A 24,252-nucleotide genomic window follows, 5' to 3' on the forward strand; every position below is an offset into this window, starting at 1 on the left:
GAAAAATTAGTTGGGTATATCAGTTAGAGACACTGAAAGATAGCTATGCTGCTCTCTGGATAAGGAAGTTGTAAATAGCATTAAAAAGTCAAGCAGGAAAGGAAATGGAGGTAGGAGAAATGATAAAAGACAGAGCACTAAATCACAAATAGGGGTACCTGCACAAAGTCACAAACCGGCTTTATGCCAAGCTTTGCAGAATCCACAGCTTGGACTGACAATACGTAGAGATACTAAACGCACAGGCACGCAGACTTCCAGAGAGTGTCAGTATGCAGAGGGTGGATTGGTCGCACCATGGGCAAGCTGTTGTCTCTGCTGGACTCTGGGATTGATCCATCAGTTCCTCCTTGCAGGGACCTGACTGGGTACAGTTCGGTAGGCAGTCGAGGATACAGCTGTATGAGGTTTTTAAAGGTCTTTAAACACATGAGTCTCTTGTGAGCTGGATCCACCTTCTAATGGATCTCCAAGGTAGCAACTCATTCCCAGAACACTGCCTGCTTGACTGATTTTGTCAAATAGCTGCTATCCCTGTCCTCCTTTTTCTGTTTTATTCTGGGCTACTCTTTTCCTTTTTAGTGTTCACTTATGCCTCTTGGAAATGCATGAGCACTTGCTGACAAACAGGTTAATGACTGTGGCAACTCCCAAACATCTGGATGGAAACCAAACTTCAGTCAATCATCTATAAAGGTTGTCGATATGATGCCAAAGATGTGGTGATTTAGAAATGTCCACATAATTGATTGAATTTCTCAGTTTTTTATCCAGGCACGGAATCAACACATTGGGAAACACCTATTTTCAGAGAAAAATATTCCAGGAAACAAAGTGTTATCATTAGAAAGCATCTTTGATGTGTTTGAGTCTGATTTCTGGCTTGAAAGGAGGCTGGGCTGGGCTCTAAGTCAAGTGGAGATCTGGTGGTTAGAGTAGTTAGTATTGGACCGAGCACAGCTGGTGAGAGGTTTCCTTCCCCCAAAAGTTGGCCAGGAGGGCAGATCACTTGGTCCAAATAAGCTTAGGCTGCCTGTTAGGCCTGGTTTCTCTAAGGGAGTCCACTTTGCCATTTTAAGGGAGACTGTCAGGTTCTTAATACATGTGGCTTTTTCTTCATTTATCTTTTCATTTGTCCATTCAGAAGCAAGTAGGTGCTTAGCAAGCACCTACTATGTGCCAGGCAATTCACATAAAGCTATGTGGCATAGTGTTAGAAAGCAGGCTCTGGGGAGAAACTGCCAGAGTTTGAAGCTGGCTTCCCTACTCACTGGCTAGAGGGTACTGGGTCCACCTTATATCCTCTCTGGGCTCCAGTTTCTTCACTCATAAAATGTGGGGGATAATCATGTAGGTCTCTCATAAGTTCTCATGAGGGTTAAATGAGTGAGTCCACATAAACCTGCTTAGAATTGCACCTGGCAGGTATTAAGTACTCAATAAAGGCTAGTTATTATTATGCAGTAGTAATAATCAAGTCTGTATTTCTTGTTATGTGTCTATTTCAGTGTGTATGCATTCTGCTTTGTGTATGCACAAACACTGAAAATATTTTTTTTTTTTTTTTTGAGACGGAGTCTCGCTCTGTCACCCAGGCTGGAGTGCAGTGGCACCATCTTGGCTCACTGCAAGTTCTGCCTCCCGGGTTCAAGCCATTCTCCTCTGCCTCAGCCTCCCGAATAGCTAGGACCGCAGGCGTCCGCCACCACGCCCGGCTAATTTTTTGTATTTTTAGTAGAGACAGGGTTTCACCTGTTAGCCAGGATGGTCTTGATCTCCTGACCTTGTGATCCGCCCGCCTCTGCCTCCCAAAGTGCTGGGATTACAGGCGTGAGCCACCGTGGCCGGCCTGAAATATTTTTAAATAAAAAAGTTTGAAGAGCCAAAAGGATATTCTGTGAGCAGAATTGTGTATCATGAATGCCAGTGAGAATCATGGTCCCTCGTGAGCCCAGATGGATTTAGGAAGAGGGCCTACTCAGTGTATTTCCAGAAAAAAAGACCCTCTATGATTCAGTAATCTGACCATTGAGCAGAATTAGTCAGATAATTGCCTGTTTGTCGACTTTGAGAGCCCAGCCCTTGTGGCTGTGTGTGTGTGTGTGCGTGCGTGTGTGTACTTTGTATAACTGCACACTCCTTCTCTTGGATGAGCCTGCTATTGCTTGAGGAATTGAAGGTTGGCATTTTCTGGACTTCATGGCATTTTCGTAGGTTGTGGTGCTTTGCATTTTGTAGTTTTTTTTAAAAGATAAAATGAAATGGTAGTGGGGAAAAAGTCCTTATTTGATGCATTTGAAGGGTTCCACTGATTCTTAAATGTCATACAGGGGAGAGGAAGGGGAGGTAAACAGGAAGAGGAGGGGAAGAGAGGAGAGAAAATGGAGATAAGACAAAGGAAGAAGAAAGAGGAAAGGGAGAAGTGAGCAAATACTTAACAAATTCAAATGATATCTGTCTATTCTTGTCTGGCATGTCTGGATATTCTAAGGAAGCATGGGAGTTTGACAATCATTGCAGTTATTTCCATTGCTAAGGAGTAAAAGTTTTTAAGAAAAAAATTTCAGGAAAAAATTACTTTGGGCTTAATCTATTTGATGAATGGCTCTAACTAACTGGACAACTGCAAATTCTATTTATTCTTTGCCTGACAAGAGCAAATATGAAAACCAGTTTCCCGAACTCATGACAATGTGTTTCTCATCTTTATGGGAACTTCCGTGGAACAAGACTGAGGTGCAATCCCATTCTTACCTCAAGTTCTCCCTGCCCCTTTGGCTTAGTTAGGTGACCAAGTTCAGCTCAACGGATGGCCGTAAGACCCACACCCAAATACTTAAACAGTCACTTATCTGATACCTTGTATACCTTTTGCATCGTTCTCAAATTCCTAGATTTCATTATTCGTCATTTATGCCTGTTAGCTGGTAAAGGTTCTGATTTTCAGATTAGAAAGTAAATGTTTTTAATGAGCAAAATTAGAATCCTGAAAGCTCAATCATCCTTACATTTTTCTTGTAGTATGAAACAAGTCAAGGGCTGCCTATTCATTACCGGATGCAGGTCCAGATGCTGCCTTCTGTGTGGGCATAGGCAGTGGTGAGCTCTGTTAACCCCCAGCCCCTGCCACTGCCCAGATGGCAGGGAGAGAACTACCCTCTGCCCCTGTGCTACCTGGCTGCAATTTTTGCACTTCTCTGCTTAAAACACACACACACACACACACACATACACCTCTTAATTTGTCTTAGGATTTTATGTACACTAGCACACATGTGTACATGTTTATACACATACACAGGCCAATCTTATGGCTGCTTTACTCAGAAAGCCTTTATATTTATCATCATCATCATCATCATCATAGTGGTTAACAAGTGCTTACTACAGTAGGAACTGTTATAAGCATGTTTTCATGCATTAATTGATTTAAGCATCCTAAACAACCCCATAGGGCTTTATAGGATTGTTATAGATGAGGTAGCTGGAGTACAGAGAAGTTAAATAACTTGCTCAAGGTCACAGACTAAGTAGCAGAAGTAGGATTTGAACCCATGCAGTCCTGGCTCTAAAACCCACATGCTTATCCCCTATGCCGTACTTCATATCTACTTTGGATCAAGGGAAATGCAGGCACAGGCAATCTCTTTGGGAACTCTGTATATTTTGCAGTCTCTTACAAGCTCAAAACAGGAAACCTGCACCCTAGCAGATGGTCACACCTCTGTGTATCTCTGTACTCTTCCATGGTGTGTGTTCCTCGGTGCAGGCCACTGCTGAGCCACATCATCTAGAGATACTGGGAAGGAAGAAGATGCTAATAGCCAGAGCCACAGAGTAGAGTGGAATGGGGATTATTGGAACTAGAGTTTATGGTGCTGTTCCCGTTGTGATTGGGAAGTTTACTCCCGTCCATCCTCCTCTAGCTCCAGCAGGGACCTAGACTCTCAAATGGCATAAGATTTGGTCTAGGGGCTTAACTCTCCAAATCAGGCAGACCTGTTCTCGTTTGGTAAAGTCGTAACTGTTCAGCAGAGCAGGGACATTTGCTTCCAAGAAGAATAGAATCGTATTTTTGGTTATCAAGAAGAGATTTGTCTTGCATCTCTAGAATCTTCCTTCTGAAAAGCAGCAGTGCAAATGACCAGGCCAGAGTAAGCTAAAAAAGCTAAAGGATGGATCCTCTCACCCACAACCACACCAAGAAGGCAATTAAAGCAATTACCGAATCACACACCACCACCCAGATCCAGCATCATTACTCAACCCACATCACCAAGGAGACACCCATTAACCTAATCTCTGAGACATACATTAGGGAAAAAAGATGCTGATATGATCAATGAACACAATAATTCAAAGCAGAAACACAGACACTGCCACCAAACAATACTCAAATTCCTCCAACTCAGTGTTACACAAAGTGCAGCCACCTCAATACAATACCACAAAACACCAAGTGACAAACATTAAGCTAGCTGCCGGAATGCGTCAACACAATGCAATAATACACGGTAATGCACAACACAGTTCAAATTCTGCATCCCATAGGCACACCCATACCCACAGGCTGAAATCATGTGGCCACTTGAGCTACATGGGCAGACACACACAGAGACAGAGCCAGTAGCGCAGCACCCAATTCTCTTGCACACCCAGCAGAAAACGATCACAGCTACAGTCCTCCCAAGCACGATGCAGCCTGCCAGAAAGCAGCAGCACCATGCCGTTTCTCCAGCAGGTGGATGTGTCCAGACCATCACCTCTAATAAGGCCTCTGGGCTCTCATTGCTAGTAAGAGAGTAAACTGTCCCCTGAGCCTGCTTCCCGAGACAGGACAATTCAGTTCTATCCTGGTTGGGGTTTAATAAGACTTCGCTGTTAGTGAAAATGACAGAGCTCCAGGGATAAAGGGAAAGGTGGTGGTGGGGGGGGAGCTCACTAAGCTGGGTGCAGGAATTCCCCTTCCTCTACCCAGCCCTACCTTCTGTGGCCATTCCAGAGCCAAAGCCCTCTTGCTGGGTGTTCATGGAGTATCGATTCAGTCTGCAAGCAATTTTAATATTTCTTCAGGGACTTTCCAGCAACAGCACAAGTCATTAATTCACCCTCCCAAATTGCTTATTCAATAGCAGGAACATGGCTCCTGAATAAAGTCCCAGAATTTATGTGACTCGCACGAGTCAGGAGGTCAAACAACTGTTATGGAGCGAAGTTAAAAATCCAAATAAAATATTGACACTTTTTTGGGGAGGGAGGGGGGGAAGCAAAGGTATTTAAAATAGGTTTTTGTTGCAATGCCCCCAGGATAAAGAATGGAAGGAGACTGAAGACAAGTTGGAGTTTATAAAATCAATGGAATTTATTGCACAGCTACTTGGCATTTAATAATTCTCTCATTTCCACATCCCCCTCCCCTACCCCATCCTGGCCATAGACAGAGAGATACACAGGTATACAAATGCACATTTATGTACATCAATACTGGTGCATGGACCAATATAAAAACACGATTGTGATGTGAAAATCTCAAACACCCCAGGAAGGGAACAATGATGGTGTAGAGTCTCGCTGTAGTTTACATATTTGACAGAAATGGGCAGAACTTGGCAGATATTCATGAAGCAGGTTTTGATAAATATATCCACTATTATAAATCTTAGATCAATGCATTGGAGCAGACCTGAATATAAAGATACACTAATCATAGAAATAGATCCTCAAAACAGAAATTGAGAAACACATCTATATGTGTATAATCATGCAATCATGTACATGATTTGGAAACTAGATAGATGAAAATAATTTGGAAAATTTGCCCCCCAAACCTACCAGTGCATATAAAATTCACTGAAGCCTATAGCCACTTAATCTAAAATTGTGGTTTGTTAGTAACACAAACATGATGCTTATCAAATACAGCTATGGCACATGCATAGGAGAGGATAAGCATGTTTAAAATCACAGCTTACATGAGCTCTCTGTGAATTGTCTACATATATAATTGCTCAATTTTCCAAAATCATGGATATGAGAAGGAAAAATTTGTTCATGTCCAAATAGTTAATAAATAAATATATATATATATAAATTTCCCAAAGAGATAAAATGGTTCAGCCTACAGACATTGAAGTCACAAGCCTAGATCCAATGTCTGGCTCTTACCCAATGCATATGTACAATTATATGTCAATTGAAAAAAATAAACACCAACCAAACAAAAAATTTCTGGCTCCAATGCTATTAAGCATGTGACTTTGGGCAAGTTGCTTGGCGTTTCTGTTGTTTCTTAGGCAAAATAGAGAGGATGGCTATTTGACAGAGTTATAGTTGAATTCGAATGAGAAAATACATTCATTATAATGCCTTTCATATAGTGAATATGAAATAAATGATAGTTATTGCTTTTACTATTATTAGATTCAGCTCTTCTATTCAGGCCTAGCCTCTCATAGATTCTACCATCTGTTCTTGATATGACTGACTTACTCTACTCAATGGTTAGCAGCATAAGTTCTGGAGTGAGACACTCAGGTTTAAATTCTGGCTCTGTTACTTAACAGCTGTGTGACATTCCATAAGTTACCTAACCTCTCTGAGTCTCAGCTTCCACATCTGTAGATTATGGACAATAATCTTCATAGGTACTTGTGAGAATTAAGTTAAATAATCCATATGAAGTGCTTTGCACAGTGCCTGGTACATAGTAAGTGTATATTGGCCCACTGTGTCCCTTAAGATTATGTCATTGTTACTATTGGCCAGGTACGGTGGCTCATGCCTGTAATCCCAGCACTTTGGGAGGACTAGGTGGGAGGATCACTTGAGGTCAGGAGTTTGAGACCAGCCTGGCCAACATGATAAAACCCTGTCTCTACTAAAAATACAAAAATGAGCTGGGCGTGGTGGTGCGCACCTATAATCCTAGCTACTCAGGAGGCTGAGGCAGGAGAATTGCTTGAACCTGGGAGGCAGAGGTTGCAGTGAGCTGAGATCATGCCATTGTACTCCAGCCTGGGCAACAGTGTGAGACTCCGTCTCAAAAAAACAAACAAACAAACAAACAAAAAAAAAACCAAGAGTATATTATTGTTATTATTATTAATAATAATATTCATTTGTTATTGAACAAATAGCTATCAAGTACTTACATTATACCAGACACCATTGCTAGGTGCTGGGGAAAGACAGTTGTGAGAAAAATAGCAGTGACATCTGCCTTCGCAGAGCTCAGAGGGGTGGACTCTATGTGAATTGAGTAAGCGAGAAAATAAGGTTTCAGCTCTGTGTTAGACCCTGAGAGGAAGAGGGAAACAGAGAGAAATAGATTGGAAAGCTAGGATAGAACCAGATTAGGGAAGATTTTGAAGGCCAGGCTGAAGAATTCTGAATTTATCCTATAGGTGATAGGAAGTGATTGTAGGGTTTAGCCATATCACATTGTTTCAGGAGGAGACAGAGAAAGACTGACAGACTGTTTTTGAATGCTTGAGTAGGTGAGAGGTAGGAAAGGCTAGAGGTTGGGAAGCCAGGCAGTCACTAGAAGGCCCTATATCTGCTGCTGCTCAGGTGACTGCAGAGGGAGGTGAGCACGCCTGTGGTGGGATGGGGTTGGGGGATAGACAGGTGCAGAGTGGGAGACTTTATCCCAGCAATGAATCTATAGCAGTACCTTGTTCACCTTATATCAAGCAGTCTTCGAGCCTCTGGAGCTTCCCAAACAGGATCATGGGGGTGGACAGTTGGTAGATTCCAGCTCTAGCCAGGAGCTCTGACAGATGAGGGCAGGGCCAGTGGTAAGGGGCGCTAGTCTGATCACGCTCTGGGCTTGGCATGCACCACAGACTGGTTTCCAAATGGTTAGTTAAACACATTGCCCCTTAATTTTTAAACCTATGCATATCTTGAAGTTAAATCAATCCATATGCTTACCATTCATCATATAAACCATCACTATTGCCCCCTTGGGCCAGCCCCATGGCCCATCTAGCCTGGTAAATTGTCTCTGGCCTGGACTCTCAGGGGCACATGGTGGAAAGATTATCGCCCTCAATGCCAGTCTTGGAAGGCTAAGTTGATGCAGAATATGTGCCTGGTATCTAAGTAACCCACTGGGAATTTATCATCCTGGAATGTACCAAAAACCATTTTGAAATTATTTCAATTTTTAACCTATGGTTTTTTTTCCACAGAGCAACTGATAGCTTATTGAATTTTGGTGACTGTGTCAGCTGGAGTCAGGGTTAATAGATGGAGAGAAATGTGGATTGATAGAGTATGAGAAAGGAATTTTCTTAACTCACTAAGACTTATTCCCAGCTCTCCCAAGGATCCCTTTGAGAAACCAACAAGAAGGATAGTTTCTTCACCCCCTGGCTTAAGCTAGTCTTCTCAAATAGAGTTCAGAAACTCTAATTCAGGTCTAAGATGGGACCCGGTGATTTGCATTTTAGCAAGCACCCCAGGGGATTCTAATGCAGGTAGTTCAAGGGCAGTAGCTTGAGGAAACCCTTCTGCCAGCTTTTTGGTAGGACTTTCATTTCTTGGAGCTCAGCTATGACTTCTGAGAGTCAACAAGAGTTGACACATTTGGGAAGAACCCTGGTAACCTGGAACCTGTGTATTCCAGCAACATCCTGCCACAGCCAGAATGGAAGGTCCTGCCCACAGTTCTGAAGAATGGCCTGGCCCTTATCAGTGGCCATGTTCAGAACCCTGCCTGACATATGGTCAGTTATCCAGACTGAAACCTGCAGGGCATGTGAGTGAGCATGGGCAAAAAAACCTCTAAACTCAGCCCAAACTGCAGCCAGAGGCTACAAAAACAGTGTGTTAAGTGATTCAGGCCTGCCTTAAAGGAAGCCATGTGCAGGAGAGATGCTGTTTCCTTTGTGTTTCTGGGGAGAGGAGGAAGTAAATTTCAATTTTTCAGTTCCTGGGGTATACAAAGGGGGGAGACTCTAGTTCCTTAGAGTTCTCAGGAGTAGGGACCATTTCCAGGAGAGGTAAACATTTCCTGGGTGATCTATGACATCTCACTCAAGGTTCTGCTGTGGAAAGTGTCCCGCTGTTAGTGTTGCTGACTTGCCTCGGGGCCAAGCCATGGATACGTGCTTGATATAGGCAGCTCTCAAAAGACGCGTTGAAGCAATAACCACCTGCATTAGCTGGGCAAAATATCCTTTGCTGAAGCAAATATCTTCTTTTTTTTTTTTCCTGAGATAGAGTCTCGCTCTGTCGCCGAGGCGGGAATGCAGTGGCGCAATCTCTGATCACTGCAACTTTCACCTCTCGGGTTCAAGCAATTCTCTGCCTCAGCCTCCCCAGTAGCAGGGATTACAGGCACCCGCCACCATGCCCGGCTAATTTTTGTATTTTTAGTAGAGACGGGGTTTCACCATCTTGGCCAGGCTGGTCTTGAACTTCCCACCTCATGATTCACTTGCCTCGGCCTCCCAAAGTGTTGTGATTACAGGCGTGAGCCACTGTGCCCGGCCGCAAATATCTTTTTTAATATCTTTTTTTTTTTTTTTTTTTGAGACAGAGTCTCACTCTGCAGCCCAGGCTGGAGTGCAATGGCACCATCTCAGCTCACTGCAACCTCCACCGACTCCAATTGTGGGTTCTACTTCACCACTGCAATCGTGGGTTTGAGAGATTCTCCCACCTCAGCCTCCTGAGTAGCTGGAACCACAAGCATGTGACACCCTGCCCAGCTAATTTTTGTATTTTCAGTAGAGATGGGGTTTCACCATGTTGGCCAGGCTGTTCTTGAACTCCTGACCTCAAGTGATCCACCTGCCTCAGCCTCCCAAAGTGCTGGGATTATAGGCATGAGACACCATGCCTAGCTGCAAATATCATTTTGTTCTCTAGGATGATTGAGTTTATAATGCCCAGGCAGTCTGAGGCCATTGGCAGAGGCCCCCATGACCACTCGTCTGGCTTAGTGGGCAGTGGGGCCAGCTAGTCTGGCACATTCTCTACCCTGGAGTGCCTTTGACTTACCGAATCAGGAAAGACCCTCCCCATACCAGGGATTAAATATTTTCTGCAAAGACTCTAAAGTGGGCAGTTTACTCCAGGACAATTTAAGCTGATTTATACATGTATATAACACATATATCCAGATACTTGACATCTTGCTCCTAAGAGCAGCCTGCCCCAAGCCTGGTCATGTCACTGGTTTGTTCAAGCTCTGCTAGGGAGTAATTTTGTTCCTCTAGGGAATAATTCTAAAATTGGGAAGGAAGTCTGTTCTAGACAGCAGGAAAGGATTTCATGGCAACATACTTGGAGATCCAATGTACAGGGGTTGTCAGCAGTTGGGTCCAGCAGGTGTTATTATTCCCATTTTCTAGTGAGGACAACTGAGGTTCAGGGAAACCTCTCACCCTTCATTTCTCAGAAGGAACTGAAAATAGAAGTTTCAATTTGGTGCCTTTGGGTGTCTCTCCCCTGGAGGCAGTATAATTTAGCAGGTAAGGGATTAGTCCCTGGGATTAGTCTATCTGAATTCAAATCCCAGATTTGCTGTTTATTAAATGGGTGACTTTGGGCAAGTTGTAATAAGCCTTATGTGCAAAATGCGTTGTTGTAAGGATTGAGTGAACTATTTATTTGAAGTACATAGAACATTGCCTAGCACATAGTAGATACTCAGTAGACAGTTTTTTGTTTTTGTTTTTAAACTGGAGCCTCTCCTGAGGAAGCATTGCTCCTAGAAATCCTGCCCAGCCTAGTCCTGTAAATGCTGCCACCTCACTCCTCCCAAGGTGAGCTGTCTGGGGTCACCTCAATGCTAATAGGACCTCTTCTTGTCTCCACCTCAGGGAGTTTTTGCACACCATTTATTATCATATAATATAATGCAATATAATATCATACATAACATAACATAATATGATGGGTAGGTTAACTTGGAAACCCTGAGGCGGACCGTGGATGGATGGATAAATGAATAGATACATTTGTACTAAGTATACATACATTATATCATTCTATTGATTTGTAAAAAGTTCCCGGTCTGCCTGGCTGTAATGAGATTTTTGAACTTTGCGTGGCGATCAATGAGAGGAATATTATTGGCCTGGAGAATTGATATACCTGCTCTCAGTGGCTTGTTCTGCTCCCAGGCTGCCCCGGCCCCCCAGGTGTACGATTCCAGCAGACACTTAACCTTTTTTACAGTGTCATCAGGCTAAAAGGAATCTAATAGTGACACAGGACTTGTGCTCAGCACTCTGCCACTATTGCTTTCCTGTCACAAATAATTTATAGCCTTCTATTTCCATCCCTGAGCCTGCACCCCAGCCTTGCCTCCTGCTTTCCCCCAGCTCCCAGGAATCAATAAACTCACATAGCCACAGTGGGACTTCAGGGTGCAAGGAGACAGACAGACAGACAAAGACAGGGGAAGTGGAGAGAGGAGCAGAGAAAGAGAAGAAGAGAGAGACAGAGAGTGAAACACAGAGAAAAGAATGCGGAAGGAGGAGGAAGAGAGAGAGCCGAACCAGAAGATGAGTAAGAATGCCTGGTGCTCTCTTAAAAGGTGGAGGGCTTCTGTCTTTCTTCTTGAGTTTAACACAGTGTTAATAGGAGTCTCATCCAGGGCTTTCATTCTTACTCACAGAGCCTGAGACTGTGTTGATATACAAGTTGGTGAGAGCTGGGGGCCTTCTGGGAATTTAACCAATGAGGGAGTGGCCTCCCCACCTGCCCTGTCATCCTTTGCTCTGAAGTCCTGCCACGACACCCTGCCATCCCTCGGGTCCCCTGTGGATCCTTGCCAGTGACCCCAGTGGAGCTTGGTCCAGTCCCCAGTCTGTCTTCTTGAGAGTCTGATGCAACCTCCTTTTGGGTCAGATGTCGCCGCCGCCACTGCTGCTGTTTCTCGTCTTCTCAATGCTCTTCCCAGGGTCTCAGTGGCACCTGCATTGACCAGGCTGGGGCATACTGGGTAGGGAGGTCTCCTGCCTGCATCTGCCTAAATTGAAAGCAGCTAGGCCTAGGGGTCACCCATAGGAATAATAATACTGGTCATCATTGTTATTATAGGTAGCATTTATAGAACCAACCATCATACTAATCACATTACATGGAGTGTCCCTATTTAGTCCTCACCACAGTCCTATGAAGTGTATGGTAGTTTTATCTTATTTTACAGACAAGGGAATAGGAAACTGCCAGGGGTTTCACAGGAAACAAGTAACAAAGCTGGGATTCCGACCAAGGCAGGCTGAGCCCAGAACTCATACCCTTCTTCCTTTTGCTGCTCTCACTCCCGGGGCCCAGGCCAAAGCCCTGGAGGTCCCCAGGAAAGGGTGAGCTCTCATCAGAAATGGTGGAGGAGAAAGAGCATCCTGTGAAGGAAAGAGAAGTGGGGAGCAGGCACCCTGGCAGGGCAGTCTCTCTGTGGAAATGGAAAAATGACACCTCCCAGCTTCTGAGCAGACCTGTGTCCTTCAGGGTCCCAGCTGCACCCTCCAGGGTCCCAGCTGCACCCTCCAGGGATCTATATCCAGTATTTGACCTTCCAGGCCAAACCCGCCCGGGGCTATGGAGGTTTGGTGTGTGTCTGGCTGTCTTGTGAGGCCAAGTATGAAAAAGAATTGGAGAAGGAGGAGGAAGAACATGGGGAAATGGTATCAGGCCATCATCATCAACAACTGCTTTACTTCATTCATCCTTTAGCCCCGAGTGAAATTGCCATGAGTTATTGGGTTGTTGTATGGGAGACAGGAGGACAATGGATGACCATCAGATTTCCACCATCCCAGTTCTTAAATTCTCTGAGATCAGCTCTAGGGACTGGCAAGTGCCCACTGCCTGAGGTCATGGATGGATACCAAGAGCATTAGTAACTCACAGCAGGCACCCTGCCCAGCTCCTCCCCCATGCACCACCAAGCCGCTGTCAGGGGGTAGTGATTTTCCATCACTTGCTGCCTCAGCTAAATTTGCGCCAGTGCCCTAGGGGTCAGAGGCTCTGGGTAACAAAGACAGAAACTCCTCAAGCCCCTCCAGTTATCTCTCTCAGCCAGCCCCACCCCTGGGGTTCCCTTAGTCAAGAGCCCATCAGCCCTCAAGCCAGACCTACCCACAGGCCCAGTGAGCTCGCAGAAGCTGTTGCTGCAGTAAACTAGGAGCAGCTGCTCTGAGCTGCTCAGCATCTTTCTAGACTTTTCTTATAGATGATTGTACACTGCCTCTCAGCTGCTATCCAATCTTTTCCATTGTGATCAAACTCCAAATCTTCCCTCCAACTCTTGGGAGATGACCTTGCCTTCTGCTTTGCTGAGAGATAAAAGCCATAAAAGCTCCTTTTCAAAGCTTTGGCCACCTGAAAATATGCCATTTCTGGCTAACACCTCCCTGGAGTCTGCACTCCATTTTTCCTTGTTCTCCCTTGCTCTGTTAATCATCCACAGTCCCTTAGGCAACTTCAGTCTCTTCCTCTTCACTGGTTCTTCCTCCTCGTCTACAAGCTTATCCAGGTCTTTCCTACTCAAGAAGGCCTTCCCTCCACTTAGCTGATCATTCTATCCTCCACCTTCTATACTTTCCTCTCCTTTCATTTTCCAAAAACTTCTGAGGCAATAGTCTCCATTTACCGCCCTGTCTCCTTTTCCTCCCTATGCATTCCCTAACCTTGTTCTGTCTGGCTCCCGCTCCAGTCGCTTTGCTGAGACTCCTCCTCAAGGTCACTAATGGCTACCAGAATCCCAAATCTGTGCTTCTTCTTGTTCCCAATTCCCTTCGGTCTCCATGTTGCTGTTGGCACTGCAGGTTGTGTTTTTCTTGAAACATTCTTCTCCATTGACTTAGGTGAAACTGACCTATCTTGGTTCTGCCATTTCCTGTGCAATTAATTCTCTGAATCCTTTGCAAGGTCAGTTTCTTCTCCCAGTCCCTGGAAATAAATGTCCTCCGGTATCCACTCTTTAGGCCTCTTGTCTTTTAAACACTCCTTTCCCTGGTCCCTGACAGTCTCCTAAATCCATACCTCTGTGTGCCTGCTGATGCAGGGGCATTGCACCTGGACGCTCCTCTTTCACCTCAAATGCTGCACATCTAGGACCAACATCACCACTTCCTTCCAAAACCAGTCACTTCCCTACAGCCTTATTCCCGACCTGCTGATGTAAACTCCACCAAGTTTCCAGTTACACAAATCTGAGATTGTAAAACCATGGTTGACTCCAGTTGGTTGCCAAACTCCGGCCATTCTGCCTTCCTCTTATCTTGCAAATTCTTCCCTTTCTTTCCTGAGACCAGCTCCCTATCGCCTCATGCCTCATGTATATGTATGTTGCTTTACTGGGATCCATTTGTAGAGATCCCCCCTAGTTTAGAACTAAACCTGGTTCCTACATGTTGGGGGCAGGATGACAAAGTAACAAAAAGCATAGATTTTAGAGGCTGCATTCTGAGTCTTCCCTAATTAGTACCGTGATTTTTTTTTTTTTTTTTTTGAGACGGAGTCTTACTCTGTCGCCTAGGCTGGAGTGCAGAGGCACAATCTCAGCTCACTGCAACCTCTGCCTCCTGGGTTCAAGAGATTCTCCTGCCTCAGCCTCCTGAGTAGCTGGGATTACAGGCGCATACCACCACACCCGGCTAATTTTGTATTTTTAGTAGAGACGGGGTTTCACCATGTTGGTCAGGTTGGTCTCAAACTCCTGACCTCGTGATCTGCCTGCCTCAGCCTCCCAAAGTGCTGGGATTACAGGCGTGAGCCATCGCATCTGGCCTTTTTTTTTTTTTTTTTTTTAAGATGGAGTCTCACTCTATTGCCCAGACTGGAGTATGGTGGCTTGATCTTGGCTCACTGCAACCTCCGCCTCCCGGGTTCAAGCAATTCTCCTGCCTCAGCCGCCTGAATAGCTAAGATTACAGGTATCTGCTACCATGCCTGGCTAATTTTTGTACTTTTAGTAGAGTCGAGGTTTCACCATGTTGGCCAGGCTGGTCTCAAACTCCTGACCTCAGGTGATCCACCCGCCTTGGCCTCCCAAGGTGCTGGGATGGCAGGCGTGAGCCACCGCACCCAGCCAGTAGTGTGATCTTGAGTGAGCTACTTAAACTTGTCTCAGCTTTGGTTTTCAATTTGCAAAATGAGGATAATAGTCTCTACTTTGGAGGTGGTTGTGCAAATTAACAGTAATATATATGTCATATAAATTGTGTAAAATATTGGCACATAGTAGATGTACAGTAAGTGGAAAATGGTGATGGTTCTCATCACATCCAAGTTTTCACCCTTGTTTCCTCTTAGTACCTTGCCTGCCTCCATTCATTCTGGCTGACCTCTCTGGGCATTAACTTAGAAGGCAGCAGGCTCGCGTGGCTTCCGCTTCTACCAGCTTGTGATGCCCTCCCCTCTACTTCTTTGTTCATCTTAGGATCAAGTTATTTTTTACTGGGGTAAGAGACAGTGGAGATCCTGTAGTCCAACCCCTTCATTTACAGCTGAAGAAACTGAGGCCCAGAGAAGTTGAGAGATGAGACCAAGGCTATGTGGCTTCTTAAATGCAAAATCAGAAGCAGGACTCAGGGCCCCTGCCATGCAGCCCAGTGTCCTTTCCGCCATCCTCTGTGCCTCTGATTTCAGCCCTACTCGGCTTTGAAGATCTACATCAATTTCCCTCTGTTCAGCGACTTCTTCCGCAGTTCCCTCTCCTGCAAGGGGAATGGTTCCTCTGCTCCAACTTTCCAGCACTAACTACCTGATTCCCTCGGGTAACTGAGCTTTTTCGGGGGCTAAGCCTCCCCTCCCCACCTTCATATCCACTGTGAGCTAGGGGCCTTATCCCAACTGCCTGCAAGTGTTCAGGAAAAGCTTTTAGAGCTGACTTGCTCATGGCTTGTGACTCACCTGGCTGGTTGAGGTGAGCTTGGCTCACATGCCTCTCTGTGGGGATGAGCAATGCTATCAGAAAAGTGGCTTCCAAAGGCCCCTCATTGACCAGTGGGTAGGAGGAGCATTCCTCAGTCTTGGCCTTGGGACTGGTCTTTGGCATCATTGAGCCCTGGGTTTTTAAGATCCCTGAAAAGCAGGCCCCTGGAATGTTTGATTTGGCCCCTTCTCCCCAGGATGTACAGGGAGGGCACCAGACCTTTCAACCAGGCTGGCAAAGAAGCTGCAATCCAAGTAAGAACCTCAGAAAAGGAGGCCAGCAAACCAGCCAGCCATATAGGAACAGGGCTCTGACTTGTTTGAGGGCAGTAAGTGGGCTCAAGAAGAGGTTGTTCAGCCTGACATCTGGCAAAGGGACTGTGTGCTGTGCTGGAGTTCTGGGGACAAAAAGGTCACCTGTGACCCAGCCCCTCCCTGGCTACTTCTCATTCTTTCAGGATATGGGGAAATCTCATCCTCTCGACTCTGAAGAACTGTGATACAGTCCCAAGTAGGAAAGCAAGCTCCAAAATGATCTCAAAACCCAGGAGGTCATGGTACCAGGAAGAGATGCATGTGTGGTTGAGGAGAGAAAGGTGGACAACAAGCCACTAGGGCAGTCCTCACCCTGCAGAAAAAGAAAGAATGCTGTGCTCATTGGGTCTCTGCCCTGATCTTTGCTACCAAAAATCAAACAATAATTTGGGTGATGCTCATAGCAGGACATAAGGCAAGCTGCATTCACCCAGAGCTGCATTAGGTTGGATCTGCAGAGCCAACAGAAGGAAAACCCTCTGCCTTGCAGCAGTCAGTGAGGGCAGGGACCCAGGGAGCAGATGGATGAGGAAATCACTGAGGAACTTGGGAGAGAGCCCCTTTGCAGGGCTGGGCTGGAATTGGCCGGGGTAGAAGTGGGCATTTGATGTGTGATGCTGTTGTGACGCTGTTGCAGAATCATCCGGACCAAAGTTCAGCAGCCTTTCCACCCAACGCCGGATGGGGCTGGGACAGGAGTGACCGCCCCTGGCCACACCATTGGTAAGAGGGCTCAGGGAAGGGGAGGAAACCAGATCCCACCTAGAGAAAGGCAGGAAACGCAGCTCCACCCCTGGGAACTGCCTGCCCAGTTGAGGTCCAGAGCCCATCCTATTTGCCAGCTCCTCTCACCTGAACTCCTGTCCACATAGGATCTCCCTGAGAGATACTGGTTCACTAGGATTGTTCTCTGCCTCCCACTTGTGTCATCTCCCTCTGCCCTGTTTTAGTCAGTCCCTATCCTCTCCCCTCCTTTCCTCTCTCTTAAGTGTTTTTCTTCTAGCATTTCTTCTTCTTTTTCTTCTCCTCCTCCTGCTTCCCTCTCCCTCCTTCTCCATCATCTTTTGTTTTTATCTGATTCTGTCTCCCTACCTGTGCCCTCTTTCTTTTATATCAACTTTCTTATTCCATCTTTGTTTAACATTCCATCTTGTTCTTAACATTGTCCTCTGTCTTCTCCCCTTGCCTCCTCTTCTTTTCTCCCTCTGCCCTTCCCTGTCTTCTCTCTGCTTCTTAGGTGTAGCTCTGGCTCTGTTCTGTCTTCCTCCTTCCTCATGGCCTCTTTCCTCTTGGCCTTTCTCTCTTGATTGCTCATCCTCTGTCTCACCCACTCTGTATCTCTCATCCTTTCTCCATCCCCCTCATTCTTTGAGCCATGCTTAGGGCCTCTCAAAGACGTGACCCAGGCCTACTAGAACACCTGCTAACACTCCTCCTCTGTCCCCAACACACACAGACTGGCTTCCCTCTGGCCCAAGGAGAAACTTGGTGCTACTGTAGCCATAGATGAGGCCTGGGGTTTGAGGGGCTGGGATGTGGTTACATTTTTCCTGCTGCTCCTCTTGGCAGTTGTCTCCTTCTGTCTTGACCAGCAGGTAATAGAAATGCCTAGTTCCAGCCCTCCAGGAGTTGGCAGGAGCTGTTGTTTACTAGGCCAGTGTTACAGGGTGTGCTGGGAGGGAGGGTTGGGCCAGGCTGTACCTGAGTTGATCACCATAGAGCGAATGGGTTCACTAATCTTGCCCTAAGGGGGAAATTAGGAGTTTCTCAAGTGATTTCAAGACCAAAAGCAGCTGAGAAAGAGAAATGCACACTCCTGGGGAACATCAGGACCAGTCTTGTGTCTCCTGGAGAATCAGAGACAGATCTTAGAAAGCCACAGACTCTAAATCAGGATTGGTAAAGACTCAGCCCAGGAGACTGAGAACAATGAGCTGGGGCTTCATTAGAAGGGTTTGCCCAGCCCCAGGGATTGGATGAGCTGTGCAAGGGGATATCCAAGGAGCTGTGCTCTCTAGAGGACCATGGAGGTGCTGCCTAGATGGAGACAGCCTTGCTGTTTCCTGGGCCTGTACTCCATCCGTCTTTAGGAGAGTGACTTTGAGAACCCCAGTGAAATCCACAGGTCTGCAGAGAAAGCCTGGGGTTGACTGGGCACCACTTACCTCAGGGCTGGACAGAAGTGAATAATAGCCTGTATATGGCAATGCAGTCCCCTCTTAAATAGACCCCAGAGGAAGTAGAGGAATGAGAGGAACGTGGGCTCCTCATCCCTCCTTATGTCCTCTGCTTCTCTCTGCCCCCCAGCCTTGGGGCTTTGGCCTACGATCACAACTGCTAAACTGCTATTCTGATGCCATTTCCTCCTTCCTCTCATCCAGTTCCCAGCACGGCCTCCCCTCCTGTTTCCAGCGCCTCCAATGACCCAGTGGGATCCTACTCCATCAATGGGATCCTGGGGATTCCTCGCTCCAATGGTGAGAAGAGGAAACGTGATGAAGGTAGGGAGGAGGGAAGAGGTGTGGCTTCCCCTTCGCGTGCTTTGTCCTTGGACTCCAAGCTCCGGTTTCGGCCTGGCCTCGCAGCTGGTCTGCTGTGAGATCAATTTTAGTAGCAAAGCCCAGGTCCCGCCACTGCCCTGCTGGCTCCTGGAGAGAGGGAGGGTGGCTGCTGGTGGGGCCATCAGCTTCACCATCTGCTCAGCAGCCCTGGCTGCCTCACCTGCCACTAGGGCTCACCCTATCGATCCCTGTGGGATGCCAGGAGGAGAAGCAACAACCGTTTACCTTGGAAAGGTTTTGGAGTTGGGGGAACAGCTGGTCTCTGACCTGAGGATGAAAGGCCGACCTACCTTGTCCTTACCTGATCCCAATCCATCCGGAGGTGAAGGAGTGATGTCATGTGCAGCCTACCCTGGTGCCGTTTCTCTTTAATACCTGCACACCGCCCCCAGTTCAAACCTCACAGGGAGCTGGACGTGGGAACTCTCTCTCCTCTTCTTCTCCATGAGTAGAGATGCCACTCCAAATCCCCTGGCCCTCTCCCTCACCTCCCTGAAATGCCTCAGGGTGCAGCCAGGCTGTTAGGAAGGGTGTCAAAGGGAATGGGGAAGAAAGAGGAGGAGGAGAGAAGAAAAGAAATACGGGGGAGAGTGGTAGGGATGAGCCTGGGACAAAGTGTTTTTCAAATGTCGTGACATTGGGAGTCCCTTGGTGACCATCTGGTTCTCTTCTGATGCTTGAAGCTGGGGCAGAGGGCTGGCAGACCCAGACCAACAGAGACACCAGTGTCTCCGGCCTGCTTCCTGCCCCCATTTTCTCATGGTTCCTGCTGGAGAAGTGGTAACCTCCTGGCCTTCAGAGGATTTTAAAGACATCTCCCAGGAAGGAGGCAGAATCCTCAAACAATGAGCATAAAGGGGTGACCATCCATCCCATTAGCCCAGGACAGTCCCAATTTATGCCTGTTGTCTCTGCATCTTGGCCAGTCAGCATCTCAGCATCTCCCTTTTCTCTCAGAAATGTCCTGTTTGGACAATAAATTATGTGGTCATTCTACACATAGACAAACCCTCGGTAGGGGAAGCCTAATGGAGTGAGGAGCAGAGAAAAGGGACAACACTGAGCTTGCCTGGGCCCACAGTCCAAGATCCCCCGGCCTAGGCTGAGGGAAGAGAGTGGGAGAGGCCTGGCCCCCAGCGGAAGGGACAGCGTGGAGGGGAGGCCTAGGCCTGGCAAGACATTGATGACCTGGCACTGGCTTCCTTCCAGAAGCCCTAATGGTCTCGTTTCACAGGGAAACAGCTTGTCTGGCTCTATTTCTCCTTCTTCCAAAATATCCAAACCGATTTGGCTGCCACGGCCTTTGCCATTCACTAAATTTCATTGTGGTTGTTTTGGCGGCAGCCCCTGATGGGCAGGGGGAGGTTGTGGGAAAGGCCCTAAGTCCCAATTCTCCCTGAGGCTCCCCATGCTCAGGCCTTGGCCAAGCTCCTTGGCACCCCAAGTGCTTTGTTAGAATCTGCCTCAAACCCTAAAGGTCTCTCCCTTAACCAGCAGCCCCTGTGTTTTTTAGGGGGTGAGAGGCCCAGCAGCCCATGGGAGGCCACAGATACCCCTCTGTACTCTCCCTTTTCAGTCTGAGGCTGTGGGAAAGTATGCCAACCTCGTGGCCAAGTATGCCCTCTGCTGCATGGGCTCCTGTGGGGCAAGAAAGGCTGGGGGTAGGGAGGCACTGGCATGAGGCTGTGGTCACCCAGGGCTGCGCCTGGCTGGCCCAGAACAGGGTGCTCTCCTGAGCGGTTGATCGCCTTCATTGTTTCTAATCAATTCAGTTCAGTGAACCTTTCCTGGACATAGTTTCAAGAAAGGCTTGGACTATAGGATCCCAAAGCAGAACAAGATATGATTCTTGTCCTTAAGGAGCTTACATTCTAGTGGGGCATGTTAAACATGTGAGCCCAAAGAGCAGATAGGCCCATCAGATAGCCTGTTGCGATGGAGGTCTGGATGGCGGGCCACAGGAACTGGGCTGGGGAGGGAGTACATGGCCAGGAAGGGCTGCTCTTTGAGGAGGGGCCTGAGGGATGAAGAGGAGAATGTTCAGAGACAATGGTAGCCTGAAATTCTATCTGATAGACTGAGCCTTGTGACCAGAAGGCCCTTTGGCCAGCCGCTGCAGGGCAGCTTTAGCAGGGATAGAAGGCACAAAGAGATGTGGTGGACAGTAAGGCTGAGGAGACAGGTTAGGGCCACAGGATAGCAGGCCAGGTCTAGACCATAGAAGGAGTTTGGGCTTTTTTTTTTTTTTTTTTTTTTTCTGAAGGCAGGAGTAGTCTGAGCAGGAAGGGACAGGAGCAGGGCTGGGTTTGGGAAGCTCATGCTCCAGCAGTGTGACAGTGATGCACCAGGGCCATGTTGCAGGAAGCAGTGAAAGTCTTCAAAGCAAGAGATTATGGGGCCCCCAAGTTTCCTCTGAAACATTTACATGCTGGGCCTATCCGGGTGGCAAGACATATCAGAGGCCTCACTCTTTTGAGAGACAGTTCTCCTCCTCTTACCAACTCCTCTTGACCAACCCCAGGCCAAATGGAGATGTATTTTCCCTGGTGGAGGCCAGGCCTATGAGGGAGACCAGTTCTCCGTGACCTCCCCCCCCCAATCCTGATCCATCAGCCCCCAGTGGGAAGGGAGAGGAGAGAGCAAAGGTAGAGCTGTGGCAGCCCCTCCTCCCCTTTCCCCCACTCTGGATGCTTCTAAGCAGCCAGGCCCAGTTTGCATTAGGGAGCAGCTCAGATGATTAAGAATAGGGGAGATAATTATGTGTCAAGATGATGTAGCCCAACTCTGCAGTCAGGCTAAGGTAGCAAAGCAGCTGGCAGGCCAGTCACAGAAGGCAGCCTCGGGCATGGGCTGCAGACACCCAGGTGTGTCCTTCAGTGACTGGGCCGGGACTGCAGCAAAAGAGAATACTGACCAGGGGACTGAGGGGTGTTGGGATGGGACTGAGCATGCACATTAAAGGGCTAGACCCTAGAGGGAATGGAGGGGCTCATCTCCCTCCAGGAGGGCCCTTAAAGACCCTGCCAGACTGGCCCTCCTTTGGCCCCAAGCACTGTGGCATCTTCCTAGGAGTGTCATACCCCGAGGGCAAGCTGTGAACCTCTTTGTCCTCCAGGAAGCTGCTCCTCTTTTGCTCTGGGTACAGTTCGGCCTATTCTTCAGCTCTAACAATGTCACGGTGATGGGCATTAGTGAGGACAATCACTGCAGTGCGTGCTGGCATTATTGGAGACAATCTCAGCAGTAGTTATTGGTGTTCACAGTGATAATGCCCAGAACATTATTGGCATTGGCACTCGGAATATGGACAGTGTTATTAGTATCTGCAGCAATCATTTCCCTGGGGATATTAGGAAAGGACTGATCAGCTGTGACTCTGGGGAAAAACTGGCAGTGACTGTGAGCCTGTTTGAGACCCCGTCCCATGCCTTGGCCTTTGAGAGTATGGAAAACACCCCCTGACTTTCCCTTGAGAAATGTGCTGGTCAAGAGGCTTTGACCCTCATCCCAAGAGCCCAGGAGCTCCCAGAATGAGACAGGTAGACAGGCCAGATAGATGAGGAAGTTATGTTCTGAAGCACCCAGAAGACAGGCTGTCCATCAGTCTGAGGAGGAAGAATCCCCATTCATATCATGCAAAAATCCTCACTTCTTCTTAGCTGTAATTACGGGTGGGCATGTTAGTGCTGGATTCCCTGGGCCCTTGGAAGGGACGCCAATTCCCTGAACACTGTGTGAGCTGGTTTATGTGGCTGGAGGAGAGAGATTCTTGTATTTCCCTATCTACAATCAGGCTGAAAACTGGAAGTCCTTCGCCTTTACCCAATTGCTTTCGGCTGGGGCCCAAAACGTTGCTGTACATCGGTGATGGTGTTGAAGCACAGGGCAGTTACATAACTTGTCCAAGAATCCAAATGAAGTCATATGGTGAGAGTCTGCTGGTCTGTGTGAGGGAGGTGTGTTGGGATCATCCTTTGAGGTGTGAGATTGCAGGGGGCCATGATTTTGCATTCCATTAATTAGGTGTACAATGAATTGTGCCGTTGAGTGGTGCCAAGCTGGAGCAGTTGTGCATTTGCAGGCAGGGCAAGTTGCATGGCTGCAAATGGCCGAGTCCTGTCACTGCCTTTAATAGCTCCCTTCTGCTTTGGATGAAGCCATAACTGGAAGAAGCAGTTTATTTCCTTAGTTAGCTACCATCCTAGAGGTCCCCAAGAGTGTTGCTCAGGTTAGACTTGCAGCAAATGAGAGGATTAAGCCGTGGAAATGAGAAGCACCTGCCCTTGTCTACGAGCCTGGCTTGAGGCAACAGAAGGTTGCAGAGACTCCCACCAGGAAGGAAGGTACAGGGTAGAAGCGAGCATGCCATCCCTAGAGCAGGGCATGGATGGGCAGTGGGGCTCAGTGGGAATGAATGTGGCCTCTGGAGTGAGCACAGCAGGGTCTGAATCCTGGTGCCCCTCACTAGTTGGGCAAGTCACCTAACCTTCATCAGCTCAATCTTCTCCTCTGTAAAATGGAGTTGGTAATGGCACTTCCTTCCTGGGGACTGTGGAGAGGATTCCATGAGGTCATGAATTTAGTGTTGAGCTGACTTCATCTTGGAAGATGCATCCTTGTGTATCTGGGAAAGAAAGCCTAATTGGCAGATGTATGTTTCATGAGGAAATGAAGTGTTAGAAAGAAATTTATTTGGGCACAGGCGCCCTAACCTTGGTGCAGCTCCTTGTAACTAGGGCAGCCTTTAGTGGATGCTGGGATTAGCTAACCTGGATGGGACCAGTGCAGTGGAGGAAAGGTGTTGTCCTCACACCCGGGATTGGGAGATTTGTCCATTTCTATCTGTTCATTTACTCTGTGGTTACCCACTTGGGCCACTTGTTATCTTTCAGCCTCCACAGGCATTTTAGGTATGTATAAATAAACAAATATAAGATCCTCTTCTTTTTCTAACATGTGGGCATCTCTCCCTCTATTCATCTGTGTACATTTCTGCTCCCACATGCAAGTTTATTTATTTACCTTGGAAAATGTATGTTTGTTTTATAAACCCAACTGTAATTTTTTACACAGTTTATGCAAGTGTGAGTATGCATGTGTTCTACCGCTCTGAGATCTTTGGGTGTAAGGGGATGGGAATGTCATGCACTGGGAAGGTGTGCAGTTACCTGGGTAGTGTGCGTGCTTGGAGACAGTGCCAGGTGTGACTGTGTGAGCGGGGAGAGCTCTAAGCCAGGCCTGAGTGTGTTGAGCTCCCATGGTCCTGGGCACAGGCATCACCCTACCATCTGCTGATAAAGGGAGGGGCTGTCCTGAGCCTGCCTCCAGGGGTGGCCTAGGGCCCAAGACTAGGGAGACTAAGGTCCTTACAGCCAGGCTGTATGGGAATTGCAACTCAGAACCCTTGTAGCCATTAGAAGGGGAGTCTGGTCTCCCGATCTTGGGGTCTTGCCCCCAGTCTTCTGCCTGCCTGTCTTTC

The 24,252-nt window shown here is 47.4% G+C and overlaps 1 protein-coding gene across 5 annotated transcripts in view; it reads left to right on the forward strand.

The window, feature by feature from the left end:
- PAX2 (paired box 2) overlaps positions 1-24,252 on the forward strand; it is a 94,000-nt gene that overhangs the window by 26,956 nt on the left and 42,792 nt on the right. For all 5 annotated transcript variants that reach the window (XM_054436277.2, XM_054436278.2, XM_054436280.2 and 2 more), the window contains 2 exons: positions 16,850-16,935; positions 18,594-18,713. In XM_054436277.2, the coding sequence (XP_054292252.1) occupies positions 16,850-16,935; positions 18,594-18,713 (206 nt within the window). The remainder of the gene's footprint in view (positions 1-16,849; positions 16,936-18,593; positions 18,714-24,252) is intronic.

This window comes from Pongo pygmaeus, chromosome 8, assembly GCF_028885625.2.
Source record: "Pongo pygmaeus isolate AG05252 chromosome 8, NHGRI_mPonPyg2-v2.0_pri, whole genome shotgun sequence".
Lineage (NCBI taxonomy): Eukaryota > Metazoa > Chordata > Mammalia > Primates > Hominidae > Pongo > Pongo pygmaeus.